Source organism: Myotis daubentonii, chromosome 16 (genome assembly GCF_963259705.1).
Source record: "Myotis daubentonii chromosome 16, mMyoDau2.1, whole genome shotgun sequence".
NCBI classification, from domain to species: domain Eukaryota; kingdom Metazoa; phylum Chordata; class Mammalia; order Chiroptera; family Vespertilionidae; genus Myotis; species Myotis daubentonii.
The window spans coordinates 23,227,755-23,242,169 of NC_081855.1; the positions used below are offsets into that span (position 1 = coordinate 23,227,755).

The window sequence follows — 14,415 nt, forward strand, 5'->3', positions numbered from 1 at the left end:
TGGATGGATGGCCCTGTGAACACTGAATTATAGATTTTAAAAGGGTGAATTATACCTCAATTCTTAAAGTGGGGCAGACATTTCTTAAAGGACGTGCTCACTAGGCAGACAATAGTGGGAAGAGAATTCTAGAAAGAACAGAATGAGAAAAGGGATGGAAACCACAAAAAAACAATGCATTCAGGGACGTGAAAGTGGCCTGGAGACTGTATTTAGGTATATACACAGGAGTTGCAGGACTAACAAAGTAGGGAAGGGACAAATAATGAAAGCCCTACATGCTAACCAATGAGAAGGTCACAGGGTGCCTTCAATGAGAATCAGGTGTCCCCTCAGGAGAAGGACGTAACTAAATTGTTTGGCTCAATCCATCTTGTCAAACTCAGTATCATCCAACACCTCCACGCTACTTTGGTAAGCCCAAAACTCTCTTTCTTATCATTTATAAAATACATTTCTTTTACACTTAAAAATTTTTTATTTTATTTAAGAGAGAGAAACATCAATTTGTTGTTCACTTACTTATGCATTCATTGTTTGTTTCTTGTATGTATCCTGACTAGGGATCGAACCTGCAACCTTGGCATATTGGGACAATGCTCGAACCGACTGAGCTACCCAGCCAAGGCTTATAAAGTACATTTATTTACAGCACCAGTTATTCTAAGTACCCCCTCCCCTGAATATAAACTTCTTGAGGGCAGGTTTCCCTTGTAAGTGCAAGTACAGAGTACCCTGTGGAATTCTAAAGGTGTGTAACGAGAATGGCAATTTTGACAAAGTTCTGATTTTCCTCACTTTGCAAACCTTTGTTCATACTGTCACCCTGTTCAAATGCTCTCCTAATCACAAGTTAGTTCAAAACTGCACCATCCTTCATGGCCTATTTCAAATGCCACTTCCTTACAAAGGCTCTTATCTCCCCGTCGGGATATAAACTCTCCCGTCTTTGAAAGAGGGAACATTTTGTGCTTTTCTATGGTACTGATTTTTTTTACGGTACTGTATTGCAGTTATTTGGGCATCCCTCTCATCTCACACATCTCTTGCCCCACACCTTCTGGAATCTCAGAACCTTGAGATAACATCTACTAGTATATCCTTCCCAGCTTTGCAACTCCCAGCACCGTGCTGGGTAGAGTCTGATTTGAACTGTTCAATTAGCGGCAAAAATGATGGAATCAGAGATAGTAATAAGCATGATTACCAAACAAAAGTTTTTTAAAATCCTAGAAGAAACTACACAAAACAGGATGCAGGCACCAATAACAGGCTGTATGTTGAATCACTCTGACCACTTGGCTTGTTTATATCTAGTCATTTTCATCACATGGATTTCATTTTGCTAGAACTCCAGAAGACTCAGACAAAGAGCCATAGCCTCCCAGCCTCTGCGTTCCCAAGCCTGTGGTTTTCCTATGATATAAACAAAAGATTCGGGAGGTATGGTCTCTGTTAGCATTTGCTGGTGTGGGTCTGGGGGAGAAATGAGCGGTAGGGCTAGGGGCAGGGGGCTTGAGGGAAACCCACCTAGTGAACTGACAAGTTCATATAAGCAACACCTGGAGTGTTAAATCCCCTACAACTGTTGTTTTACTAAAAGAAAAAAAAAAATCCCCTCTTCTTTGGAAAATGTAAAAGTTCTTTCACCAGCTGCATTCCGATCTACAGTGTGTGGCAGTTCAGGAGAGATGGCAGCTGGAACGGATCATGCTCAGGATACAGTGAGTGTTCACCAGCAGCCAGGGATGAACCCACAAAATGGATCTTTAGAGCTACGTTCCTTTAAGAAAATGGGTGAGCCTCAACCTGCCTGCTCAGAGTTGTCTGCTTGTAAACACTGAGAATACTGGAAATGCACATTGCCAGGATTGGCGAGAGGATCCACCTTTTGAATAGAAAAGCTGTGACATCAGCTTTTCAGGACTCCCCACTTAGCTTCATAAAACCCTGAAGTCTAAGCTTCGGGTTTAATCCTATTTTTGTTAAATATTTACAATCTACTACAAAACCAAATTCAGACCAAATGTCTGCTAACAAAACCTCATGACACAGCCATTCCTCCTGACAAGAGGGAGAGAGGGCTAGCATCTGCTGGCACCGGGTCAGTCACTCCCTTTGTGCTCCATCCTCACAGCGCCGGAAGCAGATGCCTGACTTCTCATACAGAGAAGGTAACTTGGGCCCTGAGAGGTTAAGTCATTTGCTCAACCCGCCCCCCCCCCCCAGAGGAAAAATGAGGGGAGTTAGGCCTGTCTGACTCCAAAGCCAGTGTTCTTTCCACTGTGCTCAGTCTGCTACTGACCAGTATACCCCAGAGAAGTTCTTTCTCCAGAATCTGTAAGAATGCTACAAGAGTCTAAGACTAAAATAGGCATTGGCAAACTTTTTCTGTAAAGGGCCAGATTGTAAATATTTTAGGCTTTGCGAGCCATATGGTCTCAGTTGCAATTACTTAATTCTGCCCTTGTAGCCAAAAAGCAGCCACAGACAATATACAGGGTGGGGCAAGAGTAGGTTTGCCGTTGTATGTGAAACACAGAGTTTATTCTCCTCCCTTTGACTCCTTCTAGCCCACCCCCATCCTCACCTACACCCCAGGCCTTGGGTTATACATATATGCATACAAGTTCTTTGGCTGATCTCTTCTCACCCACCACCAGACTTTATTCTTGTATTATTATTTATTAATTACTGTATATTTTTCCAAACAAACAACTGTAAACCTAATTTTGGCCCACCCTGTATAGTTAGCTGAGTATGGCTATGTTCCAATAAAACTTTATGTACAGTGGGGCCTTGACTTACGAGTTTAATTTGTTCCGTGACAGAGCTCGTAACTCAAATTACTCGTATGTCAAGTCAAAAAGTGAATGAATCAGACATGTGATGCTGGGCTGATGTTGTGGCGTTCACTGTGACGTTCGCTGCGCCAACTAGCGGTGGGGTATCTGAAGCTGGCTCGTAATCCGAATTTTAGCTCACAACTCAAAGCAAAAAATCGGCCGAGAGACGGCTCGTATCTCGAAAAACTCGTTAGTCGGGACACTCGTAAGTCAAGGCCCCACTGTACACCTTTATTTAAGACTTTATTTGCACCTTTCGGCTCTTTGAGCAGCACCATGGCAATCGGCAAGAACAAGTGACTTACAAAAGGTGACAAAAAGGGAGCCAAGAAGAAAGTGGTTAATCCATTTTCTTTTTCTGTTAATCCTCATCCGAGGATATTTTCCCATTGAGTTTTAGAGAGAGTGGAAGGGAGGGGGAGAGAAAGAGAGAGAAACATCGATGTGAGAGAGACACTTCAATGTGAGAGAGACACATGGACTGGTTGCCTCCCGCACACGCCCCGACCAGGGCCAGGGATCACACCTGCAACTGAGGTATATGCCCTTGACCAGAACTGAACCTGGGACCCTTCAATGTATGGGCTGATGCTCTACCACTGAGCCAAATTGGCTAGCGAGGTCGACCCATTTTTCAAGCAAGATTGGTATGATGAGAAAGCACCAGCTATGTTCGGTATAAGAAATATTGGAAAAGTACTTGTCATGAGAGCTTAAGGAACAAAATTCTATCTAATGGTCTCAAGGGTTGTGTTTTTGAAGTGAGCCTATCTGAAACACAGAATGATGCAGTTCCATTTAGAAAATTCAAGCTAAGAATGTTCAGGACAAAAATTTGCCTAATTTCCTTGGCATGATCTTACCATGGACACTACATGTACTCCATGTCAAAGAACGGCAGACCAGCCCTGGCTGGGTGGCTCCGTTGGCTGGAGCATTGTCCTGTACCAAAAGGTTGTGGGTTCATACCTAAGGTTGTGGGTTCAATCCCTGTTCAGGGCTCATACGGGAGGCAACCGATTGATGTTTCTCACATCGATGTTTCTCTTTCTCCGATTCCTTTCTCTCTCAAATCAATAAAAACATATCCTCAGGTGAGGATTAAAAAAAAAGGTAGACCATGATTGAAGCTCATGTTGATGTCAAGACTACTGATGGTTATTTGCTTCATCTATTCTGTGTTGGTTTTACTAAAAAACGCAAGAATCAGATTTGGAAGGCCTCCTTGTGTTCAGCATGAACAGGCCCACCAAATCTGGAAGATGATGATGGAAATCATGACCCAAGAGGTGCAGACAAATGACTTGAAAGAAGTGGTCAATAAAGTGATTCCAGAGAACACTGGAAAAGTCTTGCCAGTTCATTAATCTGCTCCATGATGTCTTTGTTAGAAAAGTCAATCCTGAAGAAGCCCAAGTTTGAATTGGGGAAACTCATGGAGCTTCACGGTGAAGGTAGCAGTTCTGCAAACGCTACTGGGGATGGAGACAGGAAAGTTGAATGAGCTGATGGATTTGAGCCTCTAGTTCAAAAATCTGTTTAAAATTCGGACTTAATGGTGACAAATAAAAAATCCTATTTGTGATTACAAAAACAAACTTTATTTACAAAAACAGGCAGTGGGCCTAATTTGGCCCACAGGCTGCAGTTTGCTGACCCCAGCTCTAGAAGGTTCTACAGTGGATAGCTTAATGTTGACTTATAAATCAATAAAGAATTGCCTGTTCCAACTCAATTAATCAACAAACATGAGTCTTCTATGTTCTATATGGTCCATGCATTAAGGAATTTATATCCCTTTAGGAAGAAAGACACAGGTACATAAAAGCCAAATAGCAACACGAGGCAGCATGTGGTAGGTGTCAAAGGAGGGCTGAGAACTAACTGATGGGCAGCTAAGGTAACAGAACACCAGGGTCCACAACCTGATTAAACAATCCTGCATGGGCACCAGAGCTCAGAAAGAATGAGAAAATCCTCTCAGTGGGCAACAATGAAGATGAGCCAGAAGTTACTAACAAACCCATTCTGGTGAGACCACTTAAAGTTTTCATTAGCACGTGTCAGATGCTAACCAAAGTTAACTTCTCCTTTCGACTTACCAAACCCATCTGCTCCCCGTCTTGTTCTCAAAGGACAAGAGATGGGCCCTAGCTGGTTTGGCTCAGTGGATAGAGCATTGGCCTGCAAACTGAAGTGTCCCGGGTTTGATTCCCGCCAAGGGCACATGTCCAGGTTGCAGGCTCAATCCCCAGTAGGGGGCATGAAGGAGGCAGCCAATCAATGATTCTCTCTCATCACTGAAGTTTCTCTCTCTCTCTCTCTCTCTCTCTCTCTCTCTCTCTCTCTCCCCCCCCCCCCCCACCCATCTCCCTTCCTCTCTGAAATCAATAAAATATATATATATTTTAAAAAAGGACAAGAGATGGACCTAAGGTATAAGATAAAATGAGCGCTTTGGGAGACTCCTTGAGGTCCTCCATTCTCCTCCAGACTGATACTCTAAGCCAGGGGTCCTCAAACTACGGCCCGCGGGCCACATGCAAATACAAACATTGTATTTGTTCCCGTTTTGGTTTTTTACTTCAAAATAAGATATATGCAGTGTGCATAGGAATTTGTTCATAATTTTTTTTTAAACTATAGTCCAGCCCTCCAATGGTCTGAGGGACAGTGAACTGGCCCCCTGTTTAAAAAGTTTGAGGACCCCTGCTCTAAGCACTGAAGAGCTTGAAGATGTTCCAGGCAAGAGCTGATAGAAACCATCTGGGGTCACCCTTGGATGTCTGGGAAGCAACTTCCCAAACCCTTACCTTGCTCATGGCAGTCAGGGCCGGGTCACAGGCAGCATCCAGGTCCTGAACCAACAACTGGATGCTGTTCGAGATGACACTGCAAGTCAAACAAATTCGTAGGTCAGAACTTTCCAAAAGAGGTCTTTTTAAATGACACAGCCCTCCCAAATGTTTTAGGCACCCGTGTAAAATGAGATTCATCATTTCATCAGAAACTCAGTACACTCGAGTTTCATTTCAAAAGGGAATTAGTGACAACGAGGAACACTTGGCTCTTTCTTCATTCTTGCTGCATGTCCTGGTCTTATTTAGGTGTGTCCTCACTGAGGACACAAAATTCCACAAAATTCTATTTGCTGCACCCAGAATCTCTCTTCACTTCTACCTCCAAAAGTACAAAGGAGAGGAAACAACTTAAGAAAACTATAATTTTTCCTCAAAAAGTGATGATGAGAAAGCTCAGCCTATCCCAATCTCATGTAATGACCACGAAAAAAATACTGCTAAGAAACACCAGGGAAAGAACTACTTCGAGAAGGCTTTTCAGTTTGAACTTCTTGGACAGACACCCCACCTCCCCCAACCCAAACACACACACACACACACACAGCTAAAACCTGGCTGCTTACAGTGTATACCAGATATTTCCAATCAGTGTGCTACAGCACACTGGTGCGCTGCAAGATTTTTAAAACAGGGAATACCTGACTATTTAGCCAGGGACACTGACCTCTTTTCCCTTCGATTGGCAAATAAAAAAAAATGACAACAGCCAACACTAGCCTTCTGGTGCAATGAATCAAAATTATACCTACTTTTTTGTCAGATCAGGAAAAATATATATATTTATACTGTTTGGTGTGCTGTAAAAATTTAGTAATTAGTTTATGTGTGCCAGGAGATAAAAGGTTGAAAATCACTGTTTTATATTGTATTACAATTTTTTTTTTGTTTGTAATCCTCACCCGAGGATATTTTCCCGTTGGTTTTTTTAGAGAGAGTGGAGGGGGGTGGGAGGGAGAGACAGAAAAAGAGAAACATCAATGTGAGAGACACATCGATTGGTTGCCTCGTATGCGTCCAACCAGGGCCGAGGATGGAACCTGGAACCGAGGTAGCTGCCCTTTATGAGAACAGAACCTGGGACCCTTCAGTCCGCAGGCCGACACTCTGTCCCGAGCCAAACCGGCTGGGCGCTGCTTTATATTCTAAGACACTGGAGGCGGGGCTGGCCGCCTGTGGATTTAGGAGGCAGATAGGAGGCCTTGGATCTGACCTTCCCTCAGGGCTGTCCAAGGGGGCATTCTTTTTGCTATTCTAATAGTGAAACAATATAAACCTAGAAGCTAAAAACGGTTCTATCTGAGGAGACAGAATGGGACGCAGCCGCACCAGCTCCTCATGGTTCTTGGTGGCTGGTGGAGGAGGACCCCGATCCATCAGAAGGCCCTGGAAGCCTCGAAGGCTCTGCAGTGGCCTAAGGCCCCTAGCCTGAGACATGCCGCTCTGTGCAGGGCAGACCGTGAGCAAGTGAGTGCGAGGTACATACGTGCTGAATGTGTCCATTTCTCCAGTCAGATTGATTCGTTCAGTCAGACTTACATCAACTTTTTCTTTGAGTTTTTCTTCCAGCTGTTAGAAAAGAAAAACATGCTTAATGATTATCCAAATAAGAACCGTAATAAGAATACTTAACATGGACTGAGTTTGATGATTCAAGCATAATTCCAGGCCCTTTTCCTGCATTGACTCATTGCATTCGCACAACCCTAGGAGGAAGACTCTATTCCTATCCCCATGTTACAGATGAGGAAATGGAGGGCGACCCACCCAAGACAGTAAGCGGTGGGACCAGGAAATAAATCCTCTAGAACCTGTGCCCTTGAGCACTGGGTTGTAATTGTCTCTTATGACACTCTGACAATTTATTTCACTGATTATTTTTAATCCTCACGTGAGGATAAGTTCTTATTGATTTTAGAGAGAAAGGTAGGGAAAGAGAGAGAGAGAGGGAGGAAGGGAGAGAGGGAGGGAGAGAGGGGTGAGGGGAGGGGAGGGGAGAAAGAAAGAAAGAGAAAGAGATTGATTGGTTGCCTCTTGGATGCTAGATGCTCCCCAACTGGAAATTAAACCCGCAACCCGGGCATGTACCCTGACAGAATCAAACCCGTGATCCTTCGGTGCATGGGACAACGCTCCAACCAATTGAACCACACTGGCCAGAGCCATTTCACTAATTTGAAAAAAGACCCTGGTTTTTAGGATACTCACTACTCATCCTTTGCAGGCTCACTCCCCAACATTGGAAACCTCTGGTGGTGGGTGGCAACAAAATCAGTATTAAAGTCTTCACTGAGTGCTCCTACACACCACCCACAGGGTTAAGGTGTTGGGGATACTGAGGTGAAGCAGTCTACAGCCTAAGACAAAAACCCTGGCCATGCTCCCAGCTCCTCGAAGAAAAATATAACTGACCCGGAATTGTAAATATCTCCAACCATCCCAGAAACTGATTCACCGAGCACTCCCAGACCTATTTATTACACAAACTAACAAATGTGTTGCCTTAAATTTAAAAAATGCTCTTAGGGGTGCATAAATTAGTGTAATCTTTTTGGAAAGCAATTTATTTAAAAAGCAAAAAATTAAATATACACAGCCTTTAAACCAGCAATTTCAGATCTAGGAAAGTACTTTAATGAAATAATGAGGACAACGTACAGAGATATGCAAGTATTCTTTGCAGCATTCATGAACTCAACCAATATTTACTGAAAACTCATTTTGTACCAGGCTCTGTAAAAGAATAATGGAGTTACTCAATGAACAAAACAGTAAAATTCCGTTCTCATAAAGCTCACTTTCTAACGCTGTTTGTTATTGAAAAACTGGAAACAATGTACACGTATATTTACAAGGGACTGATAAAACAAATTATGGTGCAGGCTTACAATGCTTAAACTCGTCAGCAGCCTCTGCCTACCACACTGAAAATGAATCCAAACTTCTAACCCTGCTTTGGGTCCTGTCTCTCTCTCCTGCCACATCCAGCTTCCCCCCTTGCTGGCTTGGCTTCAGTTACATTGACCAGTTAAAGTTTTGGAAATGCCAAAGTCTGTCTGTCCGCCCCCCCCCCCCCCCCCCCCCGCCCAGCTTCTCACTGGGCAGTCTCCTTCCCAACCCTCAGGTCTCTGCTTCAATGTCACTCCTCAGAGAGGCCCTTCTCTATTTTAAATAAATATTTTTAGAGAAAGAGGAAGGGAGAGGAAAAGAGAAAGAGAAACATCGATATGAGAGTGGATGAGCTGCCTCCTGCACACCCCCTGCTGGGCACTGAGCCTGCAACCTGGGCATATGCTATGACCGGGAATCTAAGCAGCAACCTTTTGGTGTAGGGATGCTGCCCAGCCAGCTGCCCCAGAACAGGCCCTCTGTCCCCTCTACTTCTCTAGGCAGCTCCCTCACTAGCACTGCGGCACCTGTTTCCTTCTTAGCACTTAGCACAAAACTGAAGTTACATATTTATTACCTGGGGTCTTCCATCAGTTCTAAGTTCCACGACAGAAAGAAACTTAGCTACTTTGTTCACCACTGTTAATTAACATCAACCACAGCACCTGCTTCATAAAGATCTCTTGAATGAATGGATTAATGAATGAATGAAATACCCCATGCAAATATTAAGTGTAAAAGTGTAACAATTCATGAACCAATATTGATACATTATTGGCTTTTGTTGTTGTTAATCCTCACTGGAGGATATTTTTCCATTTTTTTTTTTTTATTGAGAGAGTGAAAGAGAGGGGAAGAGACAGAGAGAGAAACATTGATGTGAGAGAGAGACATCAATTGGTTGCCACCCACAAGCACCCTGATCAGGGCTGGGGATCAAGCTTGTAACCAAGATACGTGCCCTTGGCCAGAATTGAACCCAGGACCCTTTAGTCAGCAGGCCGATGCTCTATCCACTGAGCCAAACCGGCAAGGGCTTGGCATTGTTATAAAATTTTATTGCTCGGATTCCTTTTTTTCTTTTTATAGTCTTTTTAATTGATTTCAGAGAAAGAAAGGGAGAGGGAGAGAGGGATAGAAACATCAATGATGAGAGAATCATTGATTGGTTGCCTCCTGCATGCCTCCTAGCAGAGATCGAGCCTGCAACCCGGGCATGTGCCCTGACCGGGAATAGAACTGTGACCTCCTGGTTCATAGTTGAATGCTCCACCACTGAACTACACCAGCAGGGCAGATGCATGATGTGTGCCTGTCTCTCCTTTTGTAGTATCAGTAGCCATTGATGGTCAATGCCCAAATCCATTATTCCACTAGGAAGTATAAACAATGATATTCTAGCCCGGCCAGTGAGTATTGTCCCATGAACCAAAAGGTCAGTTTGATTACTGGTCAGGGCACATGCCTGGGTTTCAGGCTCGATCCCCAGTGAGGGTTGTACAGGAGGCAGCAGATCCATGTTTCTCTCATCAATGTTTCTTTTAAAAAAAATATTTTCATTGATTTCAGAGAGGAAGGGAGAGGGAGAGATAGAAACATCAATGATGAAAGAGAATCAATCATTGATCAGCTGCCTCCTGCATGCCCCCCACCAGGGATCGTGCCCAAAACCCTGGCATGTGCCCTTGACTGGGAATCGAACCCGGGACCCTTCAGTCCACAGGCCGACGCTCTATCCACTGAGCCAAACTGGCTAGTGCTCATCGATGTCTCTCTCTCTCTCCCTCTCCTTTCCTCTCTGAAATCAATAAAAACATTAAAAAAATTCTAATTCTATCTTTTCTTCTTCATTAACTAAAATTCAGCTATAAAGGGGTACTTCCCATTGTCCACTATTTGATTATCCTGAGGTACAAGTTAGCTAGGAAAGGCAGGACAAGAATGTCCCCTTTATTTGCCACTCTTTAATTTCATTCCCACGGTTTCTTAGGATCTTCATCAAATGTGAGAAACAAATTTTTAAAAAATCATTATAATCAAACGGATGGAATAATATTTGCTATTTCCATCCACTGTGGCTCATGTTCTCACCGATGTCCCATCTCTGACCAGCAGGACTTATCCAGGTTGGCTCCCCCATGAAAAGCCACTGGAACCTCTACCCTGCTGCCAGCTCAGCGGCCAGGCCTCCATCCCGATAGCTACGCTGTGGGCATGATCCGGCCAGGGAACACGTGAGAAGCAACCAATAGCTGCGTAAGTAAATGGAACAATAAATTAATGTTCCTCTCTCCCCCTCCCCCGACACCTTCCCCTCCCTCTCAAATCAATACATTTTTAAAAAGTTAAAAAGGAAATAATTAAAAAATAACACAACCCTCCAAATTGCTAATATGATTATTTGAGGGTGATGGGATCAAGGGTCATTATTTTTATAGCTTGTTTTTGTACCACAGTTATTTTACTTTTAAAATACCATTATTTATCTGTGTGTATTCTTTCTAATTCTGCACAGAATAGTTCACTAGTGCTTCTTCCTCAAAGAACTCTGGGACCACTTCCTTGGAGGTCCTCACAGATATTGGGAGTCCTGGGGGTTAAGTGTGTGAGAATAAACCAGTCGTCATTTCTGTCCAAGAGCAGTTTAGACAGCCACCATGTTGGACTGCGTGACTTGGCAGCTGCCATTTTGGCCGCATGGCTTGCAGCTCCCCTGGGGGCCAACATCTTGAAATGGCAAAGGCCAACCTCTCCCTTTCAATCAGCCAATCTCGAAAGACTGTGCACCTGAGCTCCAATCAAGAGCGCGGGACAGGTCACGTGCGCCAGGATCAAAAAGCCGAGCAGACCACGGGCTCAGTGCGCGTGCTCCCAGACCACGTGCTGCACACCCTCCTGCAGTAGTAGACATTTGCCTGCTGCCTGGCTCCCGAGTCTGCTTTGTGTTCTACCGGGACCCCTGAAGTTGGGGACTTGCCTTATTTCTAACAAGTGGATTGCTGTCTCCGGCTCCAAGGCCAAACCCTGACAGATCATCCCCTGTGTGACTCAATCTACCCACGTCCCCAGGCAGAGCATGCTACTGCCTGGCCTCTGACTGGCTTAACTCCACTGTGAAGTTTTAGGGGAAACACTGCTTATCTGGCTGTTCTGTATTCTTACTCTGGCTCACAGGGGTTCCAAGCTGTCCCGTCTGAACCATAGTTCATGACGGCCTTCCTATGTTCTAGACATGTATAAATAATAAACCCCCAAAAGGGGAAGAGCAGCACCTTCCCCAATTGTGTCCTTTCTTTGGCTTTAGGTGAATTCCAGAGCAAATGTGAAAAGGCACTTTTAATCCACATCAAGGCTGAATGGTAAATTATCTGGGTCTTCCTTCTTTTAATGAGGAACTCCAGTAGAGGCATCACCCTTTCCTGCCTCACAGTTCCTGAACGTCAACATCCAAACAATGGTTGGTTGTTTAGGCAGATTGAGACTGCTATGTAAATTCCAGGAGACACATAAAAGCCCAAAGGATTCTGCTTAGCCTAGTAAGACTTCTGAGAATGGAATAACTGCCATGACTCATCACCACCAGAGCCTGGGTCCTAGTACCCTTCAGTCTGTTCCTGCTTGTCTCATACAGGAGATGGGGCTACTGACCTACTTTTGGGAGGGCATGCCCTTTATGTAGCTTACATAACTCTGGGGAAGAGATCAGTCATACTTCCTTGCCTGGGATCCTTTAACAAGGCCCTTCTGTGATGGCCGTCTTCTGGCTGGACAGCCAGCAGTTTTCCTCTGTGGGAGGCCAACTAGTCTGCCCAAGGTTTTATGAGACCTTGTTAGGGCACATACTTTTTTTTCTTTCATTTTTAGGGCCCATACTCTTACCAACTGAGCTAAGGGGCCGAGATGGTCCTGGGAAAGGAGGTGGGGAGCGGGCGGCCAGGCGGCTCACCTGCTGGGTAGTGGCCAGACAGTACTCTGCTGTGCTCAGGATGCTGCAGATGAGGCAGAGCTCCTCCAGGGTGAACTTGGCTGCTTCGGAGCCCTCCTTTTCCTTGAGGAGGCTGCTGATGGTCAGCCCTCCACTGCTGCTTGTGGTTCTGAGGAAAGGGAACAGGAAGTAGTCAGGCTGGGACTTCTCATTTGCTTCCTGAACTGGAAACTGCACATTTTAAGAAAAGAAAGGGGGGAAGGAAAGGCTGGACATGGCCCAAATAAACCCACATACAACAAGTCCTTTCCTATTGACCTCACCTTGACTATCATCTGTTTAAATTCTCAGACCATCAGAAATAGGAAAAGATGTTTCCAACAGTGAGCCAGTAATCAGTCATATTTACTGTGAAGACTCTGATACAGAGGAGGCTGCTGAACACTGGCTGCTTAGCTTGGCATTTCCTGATCTGTTGAGCTCATTCAGGATCATCTGAAGCACAAGAGCTGGCTCCCCAATTGTTTCTCTCAGTCAAGCAAATTCTGCACAGGAATTTGCACGTGGTGGTGGAGGGGTACAAAAGTGCACGTTAAGAAATGGTTCCTGCCCAAACCCCCATTGTCTCAAGAAACCAGAAGACATCTCATCGCTTCCTACTGGGGTCTAATCACACGCTCACAAAATGTCAAAATGCAGTTATAAAACTTCCTGTTATTTCAACCATGAGTGTCTAATTTTTTTAAAAGTAGATAGAATTCAATGGCATTTATCTTAAAAATTAGCCCCAGCTGGTTTGGCTCAGTAGATACAGCGTCAACCTGTGAACCAGAGGGTCCCAGGTTTGATTCTGGTCAAGGGCACGTACCTTAATTGCAGGCTCCTCCCCAGCCCCAGCCCTGGTCAGGGCTTGTGTAGGAGGCAACCAATCAATGTGTTTCTCTCACACTCATGTTTCTCTGTCTTTGCCTCTCTTCCACTCTCTTTAAAAAAGTTTCAATGGAAAAATATCAAGTGAGAATTAACAACAAAAAAATTAAAGAGAAATTTCTTCTTTAAAAAACCTGCCCAGTTACTGATAATCAAAGGTATGAAAACACTTTAATTCCCAGGACATGTAAGAGTGGGAGGGCGCTGGCACTCCTGTCCACTATAGGTTAGGAGCGTCACACCGGACAACCCTTCTGGAGGTGTGTTTCAGGAGCTTATGAAAATGTCCAGGTGATTTAAGCCAGTAGTTCCACTTCTGTTCAAGAATGCTTTTCTGAGTGTTATTTAAAATACCAAAATAGTAAACCCAACCCAAATGACCAATTAAGAGAATGATCGATCATAATCCTAGAAGTTAACTGAGGTTCTCCCATATGTTTGACTGCCATGGCACCAGTAAACATGTTTTGATGAATATTTACTGTCAGGAGTGCCCATTATTCTCTGCTGGCCTCCCAGATCCATTTTCTGCTCTTCCCTTCTCTATGGCTCAGGAGACTGACTTCCACAGACTTATCATCATCCAGGTTCCTGAGCCCTCAGGCTTCCTCCTGTTGCGTTCAGCCAATGGGAGATGCAGCAGGAAGTCAGAGAGGTACAGGGGAGAGAAGTCTGAGCAATAACAGTCCTCCAACTCCCTCTGCTTCAGTGTGGTCCTGGCAGTGACTGGCCCTCTATGACTAGTTTCTGTGGGGCAGACCTTTGTCCTCAGCCCTACCTCTCAGTGAGTTTCAAAGTAGTAATAATCACCCACTACTATATGGATGCCTCGGAGTCCTCTGTTGGTTCCTTCTACCTTACCCTCGTTTCTGTGACTACTCAGCAGCCTCAATCCTAATAACATCCCAGCTGAGCACATCATTGGCTTCCTGCTGGGACACTGGCTAACACACATGAAAAAATGCTC

General features: G+C 44.5%; 1 protein-coding gene across 1 annotated transcript in view; it reads right to left on the reverse strand.

Moving 5' to 3' along the window:
• Window positions 1–14,415, reverse strand: part of VPS53 (VPS53 subunit of GARP complex) — a 159,759-nt gene that overhangs the window by 33,835 nt on the left and 111,509 nt on the right. The window contains exons 15-17 of the mRNA XM_059669205.1: window positions 12,540–12,687; window positions 7,191–7,273; window positions 5,660–5,738 (exon numbers count right to left, since the gene is read on the reverse strand). Coding sequence (XP_059525188.1) covers window positions 5,660–5,738; window positions 7,191–7,273; window positions 12,540–12,687 — 310 coding nt within the window. The remainder of the gene's footprint in view (window positions 1–5,659; window positions 5,739–7,190; window positions 7,274–12,539; window positions 12,688–14,415) is intronic.